The sequence below is a fragment of the Rhipicephalus microplus genome, chromosome X (assembly GCF_043290135.1).
Source record: "Rhipicephalus microplus isolate Deutch F79 chromosome X, USDA_Rmic, whole genome shotgun sequence".
Classification (NCBI taxonomy): Eukaryota; Metazoa; Arthropoda; class Arachnida; order Ixodida; family Ixodidae; genus Rhipicephalus; species Rhipicephalus microplus.
This window is the reverse complement of record NC_134710.1, coordinates 483,016,896-483,031,670: the sequence shown is the minus strand read 5'-3', so window position 1 is coordinate 483,031,670 and position 14,775 is coordinate 483,016,896. Positions and strand designations below refer to the sequence as shown.

Below are 14,775 nucleotides of genomic sequence, written 5' to 3'. Positions count from 1 at the left end.
CGAATGAACTTTTTGTCCCCAGTTCAAAAATTGTTCTTGTTTATTTTCCGCCAGGCCCATTACCTTTTTCGCCTGTTCTTCTGCGCAGTGAGCAACAAATTGCGCAGAAAAGAACACGCGAAAAAGTTGTTAGCTACCTATGTGTAACTGCTTTCGCAGTCACGGCAACAACTAAAGACAAAAGTGAGACATCGAAATCTTTTATTTTTCTACATACACATGAAGTTTATCCATACTTTTAAGTGAATTCATGGTGAAGTGTACAAGTCCAGTCTCGTTGTCAAATCTTGTTCACTCCTTGGGGAGCTCCTCCGACGGAAGCGATAGATGACATGCATTGCAGACGCCAGCGCACGCAGCGTTCTGCCTGTTGTGTTGCCACGGCTGCACGTACAATTATATAGCAAAAACAGTTAGACACACGTGACAGAAGATGAATATGCACGCATATGACAAGTGCATGCACGTTAATATAAAAGCAAGCGTTAAAGTATGACACACAGATAACTTTACCTTCACTATTCGCACAGTCCTTCTGAAGCTGCTCTGACAAAAGAGATGGATGACAGGCATCGCAGACGCCAGCGACACAGTCTTCAGCACGGTGTATGCCCACGGCTGCACAAAAAGTATGTAAAATAATGAGTAATACGTGACAGAGGACGAATACAAATGCATATGAGAAATACGTGCAAGGTGAAATGAAAACATACCTGAGATATGACATGCTAATAATTTCATCGTGATGTCACACATCGTCAAAGACTCATTTTGATCCCCATAGTGCAACAGCTTAAGAGCGGCGGCCGCAGCCACAACTCCGCGAACTACTGTGCCGCTAACTAGTCGGCAAGTCCTAAGCGAGCGATGTCGTTCAGCTCGAGCAAGCAAACGCGATACCAAGCACGGCGCTGCACGCGGAGTGTCTGCCGCCAGCAATCTTCGAACAGGAGAGCGAGCGTACACTTGGCCGCCGCCACGAACAGCGCCGAGCTGGTTTGGAGCTTGCGCCGAAGAAATCGACGGTAATGCGGCCCTTTTCCACAAACTCGAGCGAGTGCAGCGCGCAAACGCGAGCCCGCCGCCGCGGCGAACGGATGGCGCCGAGCTGCTGCGACCGACTGACGGAAAAGCCAACTGTAATGGCGACCAATTTTCAGTGTGTTCCGACGTCAGTGAAAACACCGCCAGCCCGTGTTGGTAAACTTACAGTGCGCGACATACTACAACCAAGCTCTTTGCGAGAACCCGCAGTGTGTTTTCGATGACTCCCAACACAGCGACGAGGTCTCAGCCCAATATCATCAGCTCATCGTGGCGGCGAAGATATCATCAGCTCATCGTCACGTGCGTGCCAACGCATGTCGTCCGATCTGGAAACTGGCTCAAATAGGAAATTAACCGGAGAGGTTTTCTCCAAAACGGTCCAAGGCCCCTCGTACCGGGGGACAAGTTTCGAGGAGAGTCCCGTTGTTTCGTGTAGAATGGCGAGCCACACAAGAGACCCTGGGGCATAGCTGGGATCTGAACGGGTGGTGCTACGGTGTTCTTTGTGGCGTTGCTGCTCTTTTGAGGTGAACGCACGGGCGAGCTGGCGGCACTCTTCGGCTTGTCGAAAAGCATCGGAGACAGGTGGGCACTCGAAAGCATCAGGACGGTAGGGTAGTAGGGTGTCGATTGTATGGGAAGGCTCGCGTCCATAAAGAAGAAAGAAAGGTGAGAATCCCATGGTGGTTGGAACTGTGGTGTTATATGCGAATGTGACGTATGGGAGAACACGGTCCCAGTTGCTATGATCAGATGCCACGTACATTGAGAGCATATCACCTAGCGTGTGGTTGAACCGTTCCGTTAGCCCGTTAGTCTGCGGGTGGTATGTTGTCGTTTTCTGATGAATGACGTGGGAATCCCAAAGCAGAGTTTCGACGACCTCGGAGAGGAAAGCGCGGCCTCTGTCACTAAGGAGCTCTCGAGGTGGACCATGTCAAAGGATAAAGCGACGTAAAATGAAAGAGGCGATATCCTGAGCTGCAGCGCTCGGCAAAGCGGCTGTTTTGGCGTAGCGTGTCAGGTGGTCAACTGCCACTATAATCCACCGCTTACCATTTGATGTCAATGGATGGGGGCCATAGAGGTCAACGCCGACGCGCCCAAATGGCTTGGCAGGGCATGGAAGTGGCTGCAATGCGCCAGTCGCTCGTGGCGCTGTTGATTTGCGTCGCTGGCAGTCAGGACAGCACTGCACGAATTCGCGTACAAAATTGTACATGCCGGGCCAGTAATAGCGATGGCGAAGGCGTTCATATGTTTTGAACACCCTGGCGTGGCCACATTGCGGATCGTTGTGAAGAGAGGCACATACTTGTGATCGTAAAGTGCGTGGAATGACCAGTAGCCACCGGCGGCCATCGGGAGCGTAGTTGCGTCGATGAAGAAGTTGATCGCGGATGGCGAAATGGAAAGCTTGACGTCGGAGGGATCGAGATACTGGAAGGTTGGGCGTGCCAGATAGATATTCGATAAGAGATGCGATCAACGGGTCATGACGTTGTTCGGTGGAAATCAGTCGAGATATAGCGATGACAAGGTCTCGAGGCGAGTGTTTCCGCACGTCGCATCTGGTAATAAAGGTGAGCGGGACAGGGCATCAGCGTCAGAGTGTTTGCGTCCGCAGTGGTATACGACGTGAATGTCGCACTCCTGGATGCGGAGTGCCCATCGCGCAAGGCGGCCAGAAGGGTCTTTCAATGTGGAGAGCCAGCAAAGCGCGTGGTGATTAGTTACTAGATCGAACGGGCGGCCGTATAAGTATAGCCGGGATTTTCCAAGCGCCCACAGAAGAGCCAAACACTCTTTTTCTGTCACGCTGTAATTAGTTTCGGCTTTCGTCAGAGTACGGCTAGCGTAGGCTACGACGTATTCTGAATAGCCGGGCATTCGTTGAGCGAGGACAGCGCCTAGCCCGACGCAGCTGGCGTCGGTGTGCACTTCGGTAGGAGCCGTCGGGTCGAAGTGCGAAGAATAGGTGGGGAGGTGAGCAGACGGCGTAGAGTAGTGAAGGCAACTCCACATGCAGGGGACCAGGAGGAGAGGTTCACGTCACCGCGAAGAAGCTGGGTTAATGGAGACATGATAGATGCAAATTTGCAAACAAAGCGCCGGAAATACGAGCATAGGCCTACAAAACTGCGAAGTTTCTTCATGATTGTTCGCTTGGAAAATTCTGCGACTGCTCAAAGTTTTGCTGGGTCAGGTGATACGCCGTGTTTGGACACGTTGTGGCCTAGTATGACAAGCTCGCGTGCAGCGAAGCGGCATTTCTTTAGGTTAAGCTGCAGGCCAGCGTTGGTCAGGCAAGTCAAAACGTGCCTGAGGCGAAGGAGGTGCGTAGGAAAATCATGGGAGAAAACCACGACATCGTCGAGGTAACAGAGGCACATATTCCACTTGAGGCCACGTAGCGTATTATCCATAAGACGTTCAAACGTGGCAGGCGCGTTACAAAGCCCAAAGGGCATGATGTTAAAGTAGTGTAGTCCGTCTGGTGTAATAAATGCAGTTTTTTGGCGATCGGCTTCAGCCATTGGGACTTGCCAGTAGCCAGACCGCAAGTCTAGCGACGAGAAAAATTCCGCTCCGGGAAGGGTGTCGATGGCGTCATCAATGCGCGGCAAAGGATAGACGTCCTTGCGGGTTATCTTGTTCAAACGACGATAGTCCACGCAAAATCGGATAGATCCGTCTTTCTTACGCATGAGGACGACAGGAGACGCCCAGGGACTGTGAGATGGTCGAATGACGTCTCTACAAAGCATATCTTCGACTGATGACGCGGCGCTCTTCAGCGGAGACACGGTATGGTCTTTGACGTAGTGGCTGGTGTAGGCCGGTGTCAACATGATGTTTGACTTGTGACGTGCGGCCCAGTTGAGGCTGCGACACATCGAAAGAACTCCTGAACTCTTGCAGAAGATCCAGCAGGTCGGCATGTTCGGTAGGAGTGAGAGTGTCGGCAATGGCGCTAGAAAACGTATCCTTGGACGACCCCTCGATTGCCGACAGTGATTTTGGGTGGTCGCAGTAGTCATCCGGGACATCAACCATAGCCGAAGGGTCGAAATCCTGCACGCGGCCGAGACATTCCCCCGCAAGCAAAGTGACAGGTGTGGAAAGCGGATTGCTGACGAACATATTGCTTCTTCCGGCGGCAAGGTCAATTGTTGCGAAAGGAAGCGGCAGAGCTCGACGACTCTTGAAGATATCGGAAGGCATAAAAAGGCGCATAGCGTCAGTGTAGGCGTTGCATGAAACGGGAACAAGGGCAAAATTTTCAGGTGGAATATCGGTATCTTCATGAACGAGCAACTTCGCCGGCTGATGAAGAGCGTCAAGCAATGGGACATCACACAAGGGTGAAAACTCAACTTCGGCGCGAGCGCAGTCGATGACGGCTTTATGGCGGAATAGGAAGTCCCACCCGAGGAGGACGTCATGCGAACAGACAGCGAGAACAATAAATTCCACGATATAAAATTGCCTTCGATGGACACTCTTGCAGTGCAGGCTGCGAGAGGCATTTCTTGCTGTGCGCTTGCGGTTTGGAGCGACAATCCCGAAAGCGGCGTCGTGACTTTGCGCAATAAACGGCAGAGATTAGCGGCAATAAGAGAAACAGCTGCGCCGGTGTCCACAAGGGCGAAAGTACAATAACCTTCAATAGTTACTGCGACCACGTTAGCAGGAGAGAGGCGAGAGCTTAGACAGTTCGAAAACGGCGCATTTCTTGCCTCTTGAACTGCGGTGCTTAGTTTGCCTGTTCGGAAGGTCCGGGCCGGCGACGCATGGGGGAGGGCGATCGCCGACAAGGAGACGGTGCGCGCTGCGGCTGGAAGTCAAATTGGTCAGTAGGGGCATAGCGAGGTGACGAGACAGGCCCGTATTGGTTGAAGGCTTGGCTGCCGGGTTGCGATGACCGGGCATAGTTGCCGAACGTCTGAGGTCGACGGCGGCAGTAGCGGGCAACGTGTCCGGGAGTGAAGCAGGCGTAGCAAATCGGTCGGTTATCGGGCGTCCTCCATGAATTGGCGACTGGTGGTGCCGCCCAACGTGTAGTATAAGCAGCCGGGTGTGCGCGCTGTGAGCGCGTGGTGTAGGGCGGTTGCGGAAGCCTACGCACAGCGTCTGCATATGTGAGCGGGGTGGCTACGGGCAGCATCTCTTGCGAACAGGCGACAGGAGGAGCCACAGACTGCGCTGCATACGTTAGGGGCGCGGCGCGGCCACAGGCTGAATCGCTAGCGGATAGGCGACAGGGGCACCTACCGGCTTTGCGACACGCGGGCAGTGGACACGGCTGGATAGAGGTGGCTCGTAGTGTTCAAGGGGAACAGCTTGTGCAACCTCTTCCGATATAGCAGTGCGAAGCGGGGTGGGTAGACGGGTGGTGGTCTCGTGAGCAAAAGGCACTAGAGAAAGTTGGCGGGTGACTTCCTCACGGACGAAGGCTCGGACTTGCTGAAGCAATGATGAATTGTCAGGCATGGTGTCGAAACTGGACAGCGACTTACCACCACGCTCAGGTTGTCGAGTCAGAGAACGTTGCTTCTTCAACTCGTCGTAGCTCTGACATAGGCTGACGACTTCAGAAACTGTGCTTGGATTTCTAGCCAAGAGCATTCGAAATGCGCCATCGTCGATGCCCTTCAGGTTGTGTTTGACCTTGTCCGACTCGGGCATGGTGTCATTCGCGCGTCGACAAAGGTCGACGACATCCTCAATATAGCTGGTGAAGTTTTCGCCTGTCTGATGAGAGCGGACGCGCAAGCGCTGTTCTGCCTGCTGCTTGCGGACAGCCGGCCGACCAAACACTTCAGCACATGACGTCTTGAAGGCGCTCCATGTGGGGATGTTGTGTTTGTGGTGGTTCAACCACAATTCTGCGACGCCGGTGAGATAAAATATGACATGGCCAAGCTTGTCTGCTACATCCCACTTATTATTGGCGCTCACCAGCTCGTAGTGCTCAAGCCAGTCTTCCACGTCGGTCCCATCCGCACCACTGAAGACCTTCGGGTCGCGTAGCCTAGGATGGCCAGGGCAGTTGAACTAGGTCGACGATGCCGATGGGTTGGCGTTGCCAGTCATGACGGGCGGTAGCGTGCGGCTTCGCAGTTCCAGGGTGTAGCGACAGGGATAAACAGCACCTCCACCAAATTTGACGAGGTTTATTAATCGATAACGACAACGGCAAGACAGCGTGAAGAACCGTCCAGCAGAGATCAGCACAGCAGCGAGCCGAAGGACGCGCTGAGAGAGCCGGGCGTTGGCGATGCTGCTCACCGCAGGCGCATCTTCTTCTTCACAACTATATTTTAGAAGTGACACTTTTTTCTCCTAACAATGTTAGGTAGGTGTAAGGAGCACGAATTCAAGACAGTTTTTACTATTTCAATTTTTTTCTAGCACCGTATACCCACAGAACTGTTGCTCAGTGCAGATTTTGCGCTCCATAGAAAGGCACGTTCACAAATATCGTCGGCGATGACACCCCCCCCCCCCTATCGATTTTTAGTGTTGCGCACTTGCTTCCGTTCTTTGCTGTGCGCGAAATCGTGAGGTGCATTTCATCGTTGGGGAACCTCCTGTGCACCGTGTCCAACTGGTAACGGAACCATACGGATTGCATTTAACGCTGATTGCTTGCTTTGGTACCTGCGGAAATGATGCGTTATGCAAGAATGCAGCAGCAACAAAATATGCTTGGCTACTTATGTTTTCTAGATAGGAAACCAGGACAACGCTTACGAATACAGTGCTCGCTAGAGTCTCGTGTATCAGTGTTCCTGTGGCCCAGTTGCCTTCTTGAGCACGCATTGTCTATTATTATTCTTGTTATCCATGAACGGATCTCCAAGTTATCTGTCACGCTATAATTTGTATACATGCATTCACATTAGTAAAAGTATCGTATGTTAGCCTAATGCAAAACAAACGCATGGAGTTTCCACAGACGTTTTTGTGCTTATTACTCTTGTGTGCCATGTAAAATACGTGAGTCATTGTGACCATTGAGTAAAACTGAAATGACATACTTTTGGCGTGACTAGGCGATATTTCTTCCTGTTAGAAAAAAGAGGAACACAAGCATTGTGTATGGTAAAGAACCTGCGTATGAGCGAAGCAAATGAGCAAAGCTTCGGATATGACAGGTAACCTTTAATCTATTTACGGAAGAAGGCACGAATGCCAAATAATAGTTTTATGAATAAGCTGCCTTGTAAACTGAAGCAAACTGAAGGATAGTACACCTGAACATGACTATCTGGTCATGAGTGGATATTGGATTACATGGCCTTGACCTAAACCGAACTCATGCAGAACTTACCGGCGATCGCCTTCGCGGAAGTAAGGGGCCTATAAAAAGTAATTTGAGATAAAATTTTGTGCTGGCCCACCCAAAACGACGTCACTTGTTTACCAGCTTTGCGTCATATCTGGTTTATTTTATCTTCCACGAGAAATGTTTCCTCCTCACAGAGATGGCGCTTAGCCTTATGAGAAGATGATCAGCTGCCATTTTTCGAACGTATGGTATTCTAAGAAACCTTTGCTACCAGTTATATCTGAATGGCGTGTTTTTTTGAACAGTTTGTTTACTATGAAGTAAGCATAGCGTTACGTGGCGTATAGTAATTGATTGATATGTGGGGTTTAAGATTCGCAAACCACCATATTAGTGTGAGAGACGCCGTAGTGGAGGGCTGCAGAAATTTCGACCAGCTGGAATTCTGAAACGTTCCACTGAACCTGAGCACTCGGGCATACAGCATTTTAGGCTAATCGAAAATGCAGCCACACCAGCTGGGATTTGATCCCGCGACGAGCGGGTCAACAGCCGAATACTTTAGCGGCCGGATTAGTGGTAGAGACACTGGGTCACTACATCCAAGGTAGTGCTGGTGGGAGATTTCTCCTGTGCGTTGTTGAACAATAAAATTTGCAGCGTGTGCGCGAAAAAAAGGCGTATATACTGCAGGTCTCTGGGTCCAATCGCAGACGTCTGTGTCTCACTGCCCATCAGCAGTGATTAGCATGTTTATATATGAAACACCGGTCGATCACCGTGTGCTTTTCGCCTCCCCAGGTTTCTCTCCTGCGAAACGCCGCGATGAGCGCCAGCGTCAACGCTGACGCCGGTGTAAGCGTTAGGGCCCGCTGTTTTGAATCTACACGTTGTTCCCTTTAGGGTGAAATGGTGTAATTGTTTTAGAAATTATGGAAGTCGGACGTAATTGTAGGCACTCATTATCAAATGATAAGGGCGATAGGGGAATTGCTCGTGCCCGGCGTGTTGGAAACGTGGTCTTTCTGTTACGTTCAAGGTCTAACCAACACTTTGCTCGAAACTAGCAAAGTTTCAATGAAGACATACGACGTCCTTACCTTCAGTGAAAAACGGTAATTCATCCCACTTGCGCCAGCAGATTGCCTTTCGTTTGCGTGTTATGTTTGGTGTTTACCATTTATTTCGAGACGTGCGCAAAAAAAACACTATATCAGCGTTGTCTTTCTCTGGGAAGCATAACAGTAAAAAAAAAGCCACTGCGGCACTTCTTGCAGACAGGCCAAATACTTTTTTTTCCTGTTCAGCGTTTACCAAAGCGACAAATAAGCACGACGCGTCTAGTTCAAAGAATGAGCTGTTTTCTTGTGTATTTCAGTATGCTTCCCAATTTTCCTGGTCATAATCTCCTCGACGCTCCGCGCATTGATTACATCTTCGTCACTTTGTGGCCACGTATTCATTTGTTATTTTTTTACAGAGAAGCAGTGTTGTCTGCGCACTAGGTGCAATAAATATCTATTTAGCCCTCAAAATATAATTGGGTGTGCAACAAATTGTTACGCATTGCAACTATCCAGTATGAAGAAGTTGACTTTAAATATCATCATCAACAGCAACAAACTGACTACGCCTACTGCAGGGAAAAGACCTCTTCTTTAATTATCGGTCCTTCCCATGATTATTGTTCATTTTGTGAATGCTAACGTCGGTTACCTTGTTTAGAGTACCGAATGTATTCTGAGGCAAAACTCCGAATAACTGTACTTTCACTCTCATCGCTAGCTCATTTGTTGGCTTCTTGGGTATCAGTTTATGCCTTTGCTTCTTTAAGTATATGTGAATACGAGCCTTTACCAATTTTTGGTCGCTGCATTGGATCTTTCGAACTACTTCTAGATCCTGTACAATGCCTGGGTGTGCACACAGAATGAATCCTGTTCAATTTTTAGTTTCGCTATTAGGACTACGCCACGTCCACTTACGGTTAGCCTGTTTTATGAAGAAGGTATTCAAAAACAGTAAATTACTACGTTCTGCGAACTCTACTAACTACCCTATGGCATTTCCACAGCCCATTACATAATCTCCCAATGCGTGGTCTCCGGCCTGTTTCTTGCTTACTATGACATCAAGTTCGCCCATCATATTACCGCGTTCCTTGTTCAAGATTTATCACCCCGTTACGCTGTACGCGATTCTCTGCGCAAACCGTGCCTACAGTGTTCGAGAAGCTTCAGAACTGTAGTAGATCATTTTGTTGAGATTACGCTCACTTTGTGGGCATTTCAGATTATTCTGGAATCTACGTCTCCGCCAGTTAAAACACTAGAATGTTTGATGTTGAGTGTAGAAACGCCGTCACGCTTCGCCGCTTGTCAGTTTATTGACGGTCGACGCGGCATTCACTGATATCAATGGAAGTGTGCTACTATAACCCGGCTTTTCATTTACCGGGCACAGGTTCGCCCAAATCAACAGTTTGATCTGACCATCCAGTCTCCTGCCTTCAGCTACGTCTCGACTCTGTGGTAATACAATTATACTGTGTCTTCACATTAACAATGCCTGACTGTACGTCTTCATAGTAGCGCTCAACCAAAGGATCATCATGGCTAGATGTAGGTGCGTAGGCGTGTACCACCTTCATTGTGTACCTTTTGTTAAACTTAATTATGATACTTGGCAACTTCTCAATGTTGCTATAGTATTCCTCTATGATGCCAGGGATATTTGTGTATATAAGAAACCCCACCCCTAGTTTTTTCTTTCAACTAATCTATGGTAACATAGGAAGTGTCAATTCTTCAGCACTGTACTCAGCTCTGCATTTCAGCAGTGCAAATCAAGCTGATTCAATGCGGTCAGGGATGCAAACACGTCATCGCTTTCAAACGAGGTTTCTTGTCCTTTGCCGCTCTCTAGAATTAGTGACATCCGGATATAGTGAACATCTGCATATTGTTAATCAAAGCGTGGAAGCATGTGGTGGTCATTTAAACTTTGTTACTGTGCAGCTAAAAACACAACACAAAAACAATCACCTCTACGCGACGGGCGCTTTTCATGAGTCAGACATGAGATTCGGTCTTCTACTGGTTGCAGAAGGGTGAAAAAGGTGAACGCGGCCGCCGAGGACGCAGGGGCCCGCCTGGACCTCCGGGAACCATCGTCGACGAGCACGGCAATATGGTGGGTCTGCTCCAGGAAGAGTTGTTCTTTTCATTGAAAGCACTTATTCGGGTATTGAGCAGTCATGTAAATATACCTGTCAGCTTTCTATTCGTCATGCATAAACAGGAAGAGCAAGAAACAGAGGTGAAGACAGAGAGACCAGCCGATTGTTTGTCCTGTATGCTGCACTTTGCTGGGGAAATGGGGTGAGGAAAATAAAGCTAACAGAAAAAAGACGCCACAGAAAAGCTAATCTAATTGAAGTGACAGCTACTACATTGAACAGCGGCGAAACAAACGCAATGGTATTAGGGTTTGCCTTCCAGTCATCAGCATTGACAGGCGCGTATCTGGTTTGGCGAGCTGCGCTTATGCTCGCCTCGATGAATGGCGTGCACCGTACCAGAGGAAATGCTTGCCACTGTTCTGGTTTCAGTTGACGCCATCATTACGCAATAAGCACGAATAATTTGGGCACTGTACTTGACGTCCAATCCAAAGAAAATAGTTGAGAAAATAAAAAGAGAAAACGAATGAAGGTCAGTCAGATGCACCACCAGTTTGATACGCACACATGGAAAGTGATATAATGCATGAAAGCAAGCATAGCAAAAGGGCGAGAAGCAACACTTGCTGAACTCGTTCAGTTAGCCGTTCCTGCCTACAACCGCATATACATTCAAATCGTAGAAACGTATGATTTCGTGAGCACAGTAATCTCAGGGCTTATGGTTCATACATGCACTCGTAGTAGCGATGGTGTTCTCAAGTTGTATGTCTTGATCGTGATGGCAACTGTGAATTAATGCGGAATTTACACAAAATCTGTCCTAAGGTTGCACAGGGACCACCTGGACTGAAAGGAGAACCTGGAGAATCTATCAAAGGGAGCAAGGGTGAGCCTGGCCAGCCGGGACCACCAGGAATGGGGACATTTCTTGGAGCGGTAAGCTGGCAGGCGGTGTGAACTTGGCCCTCTAGAATACATCGCTCTTTGTGGCCAAAGGTTTGAGGTTGCTGCTCTGTTTGACTGATTGAGCAAACGAGGGATCAAGCCATGTCGATGTTGCAAGGTCGGATCAGAATAAAAACAAAGTGTGCCTTTTTTGTGGTACATGTTAGGCCGTGGCACGTGCGTATTTGCGCTTAGTAATGTTTGTTTCTGGGTTCCGCCGCGGTGTTCTAGTGATTATGGAAGTCGACTGATAATCGGAAAGTAGCAGCATGAAATGCCGGTGGCGGCGGCTGCATTTTCGCTGAAGGCAAAAATGTTGAGGCCCGTGTACTTATGTTTAGGTCACGGTGCAAGAATACGATAGGTGAGCGAACGCCACGAAGCGAGCTCTCGGCGGACAGGGACCGATTATGTTCTAGTTTGCGGCGTCCCGTTGGAGGGCTTTCGCAAAGCACATCCGGAACGTCAGCGAAGATTTGCAAATCTGAGAGAGCCGGGCTATCGCGCGATATCAACCCCGCTACACGCATTGAGCGACGCCGCGAAAGAGAGGGTGATAAGGAAGGAGGTGGACAGCGCAGCAAGGGTGTTGTGGCGACGGTAAAAGAGCGCCGCTACTTTCATACGTCACGGGGCTTACCTAGACCGAGAGGGAGAGGGGGGCTACGCGTAAATTGGAGCGAAGTTCGTAGCGCCATATCCCGGCATCTTTGCAAAGGAGAACATTATCGGGCCGCCCTGCCGCGGTGGTCTAGTGGCTAAGGTACTCGCCTGCTGACCCGCAGGTCGCGGGTTCAAATCTCGGCTGTGGCGGCTGCATTTCTGATAGAGGTTGAAACGTTGTAGGCCTGTTTGCTCAGATTTGGGTGCACGTTAAAGAAGCCCAGGTGGTCGAAATTTCCGGAGCCCTCCACTACGGCGTCTCTTATAATCATATGGTGGTTTTGGGACGTTAAACCTCACATATCAATCAACATTATCAGACAGCGGATAGTTCAGGCGTTCGCTCACCTAAAGTATTCTTGCACCGTGGTTTAGGTGCACGTTAAAGACCCTATAGGTGGACGAAATCACCGGGAGCCTTCCACTACGGCTTGGGAAATGATGGTTATGGGACGATAAACCCGGATGTCATTAATATAGCTCGTTTTTGAATGTCAGTAGGGATGCTGACTGTCGGCGTCCATATCCGCCATTTTGACTTAGTTACCTTGGAAATCTCGGCGACAACACCTCAAAGTTTTATTGGGATTCAGGAAATAAACTATGATGTTCCACGCCATGATACTATACTCAGGTTACACAGTACATTCAAAGCCATTGACAGTGAATTCTATAACGTATTGATTTGACCTTTAGTGCGGCCTCGGGCACAGTGAAGGGCATTGACAGCGGATGGAATTTGCCCACTGAATCAGCTTTCCCAACTCATGCACGGAAGACATGCGTTATGTTCCGGACAGGAGCTTGGTAAATACAGTGTAACCTCGGGGACACAATCACAGCTCGTACGAATCTCGGGATGATACGAATTTTGCTGTGGTCGCGACCAAGGCTGATTATTCTTCAGAATACTGGAGGGCAGTTGCTGCGAATCGCTTTTCACCCTGCGACGTTTCATACGAATATAAAATACAGCGCAAGTGCAAAAAGGCACTGCTCGCGCAACGGCAGAAGACCGGCAACCACGTGCGGGCGGGGAACCACCAATTTGCAGAGTGGCGAGTCGCAGCCACTGAGATATTGCGCATGAGTCTTAGAGACAGTAATGAGCCGTCGTGTGTTTTCGCATTAAAAGGGCAGATGGTGTTAACAAATCGTCTTTTCCTTTTCTTTTTCTTCTTTATTACGTGGACGCGTGCTTGCTTTGCGTGAGGCGGCGTCGTTACAGTGCGTTTACATGTGCCTGCATGTCGATGCACGCCATGTCCTCGTAATCAGGCATTTTATTGAAGGTGGACGAGGGTACAAAGTGGAAGCGCATATTCTTGGATGGTCTTGGTGAACGAGCTAGTCCTCGGAGAGTCCTCATGCACGATTGCTCGGGACGCGCACTACTGCTATCTCTACGGTTTCCATGGAATACTCCCAAATTTTTAGCAAACCTCCTGATTGTACGGGTACCGCAGTGAATATACCAACAAATTTCACAAACAGCATCTAGATAGAAAATTATCTCAATGATGGAGGGCAGATCCGAAATATTTTGGCCTTCATTTATCACGTACAACGCCCGCTTAGGTCCATTTTGTTGTAATTCTTTGTTTTATTATGTGAAAGCGTGCTATCATTAGCAAAACGCTACTAGCTTTGAAGGGTCACAATTATCTGGTTCGTTATTTACGCACACACACACACACACACACACACGCACACGCACACGCACACGCACACGCACACGCACACACACACACACACACACACACACACACACACAAACACACGCGTGCGGTATATTTTCGAGCAAAAATATAAGCATTGACGTCTTAAAACAATAATGGTAGAAATTGGAACTTTCGAAGATGTTGGGTTCTGGGGGACAAAAAATCAAAATCTAGGCTAGCTTTCTCTCCTCAGGTACGAACTTTTTATGAGCTCTGGTCATACAATTGTGAGGTAATATGAAAATTTTGCTGGCCGCTGGAGGTTCGTATCACCGTAGTTTCATGGTAGAGTACACATTTTGTAACCTAGAACAAAATGCAACCATTGTTAAGGCGTTTCTATTGGCATTTGACTTTAAGATGGTTCGAGGATGTCGAGGACCAAGATAATCTCTTGTGCATCTTCAAAGTGTTGTCTGAACAGTTTGCTGCATTTCATCTAAATGCTCGCAGCATTAGAAACAAAACGGATTACATCAGCCTGTTCCCCAACCGTTTTGAGAGTAAATTTTATGTTTTGTATTTTGCGGAATCTTGACTGACTCCGAAAGATAGCCCACCACAGTTCGCGAGTTATGTTCCTAATGGCGTTGTTCGTTCTTTGAATTGGGGTGGTGGGATCATCAGTATGTATGTTAAAGATACCCTCATTGATGACGTTATCGACGACTTGACCTGTATCACGCCTCATATAGAGTGTCTTAAAATGTGTGTGCAAAATGTAATAGTTGCAGCTGTTTACGGATCTCCCACTGGGTATAAGTCTGAATTTTTTATTTTTATAGAAAAGCTTCTGCGCCAACTCCATGTGATGCGTAGTTCACTCCTTATCATGGGTGATGTAAATGTTGACATGCTCAGTGGGGATGCATCATGTGAGCAGCTGAAAGCTATTCTAGACTTGTTTGCCTGTTCCAATG

The 14,775-nt window shown here is 48.7% G+C and overlaps 1 protein-coding gene across 4 annotated transcripts in view; it reads left to right on the top strand.

Moving 5' to 3' along the window:
- Mp (collagen XV/XVIII-type protein multiplexin) overlaps nucleotides 1–14,775 on the top strand; it is a 731,849-nt gene that overhangs the window by 523,152 nt on the left and 193,922 nt on the right. For all 4 annotated transcript variants that reach the window (XM_075880876.1, XM_075880875.1, XM_075880877.1 and 1 more), the window contains 2 exons: nucleotides 10,448–10,534; nucleotides 11,352–11,462. In XM_075880876.1, coding sequence (XP_075736991.1) covers nucleotides 10,448–10,534; nucleotides 11,352–11,462 — 198 coding nt within the window. The remainder of the gene's footprint in view (nucleotides 1–10,447; nucleotides 10,535–11,351; nucleotides 11,463–14,775) is intronic.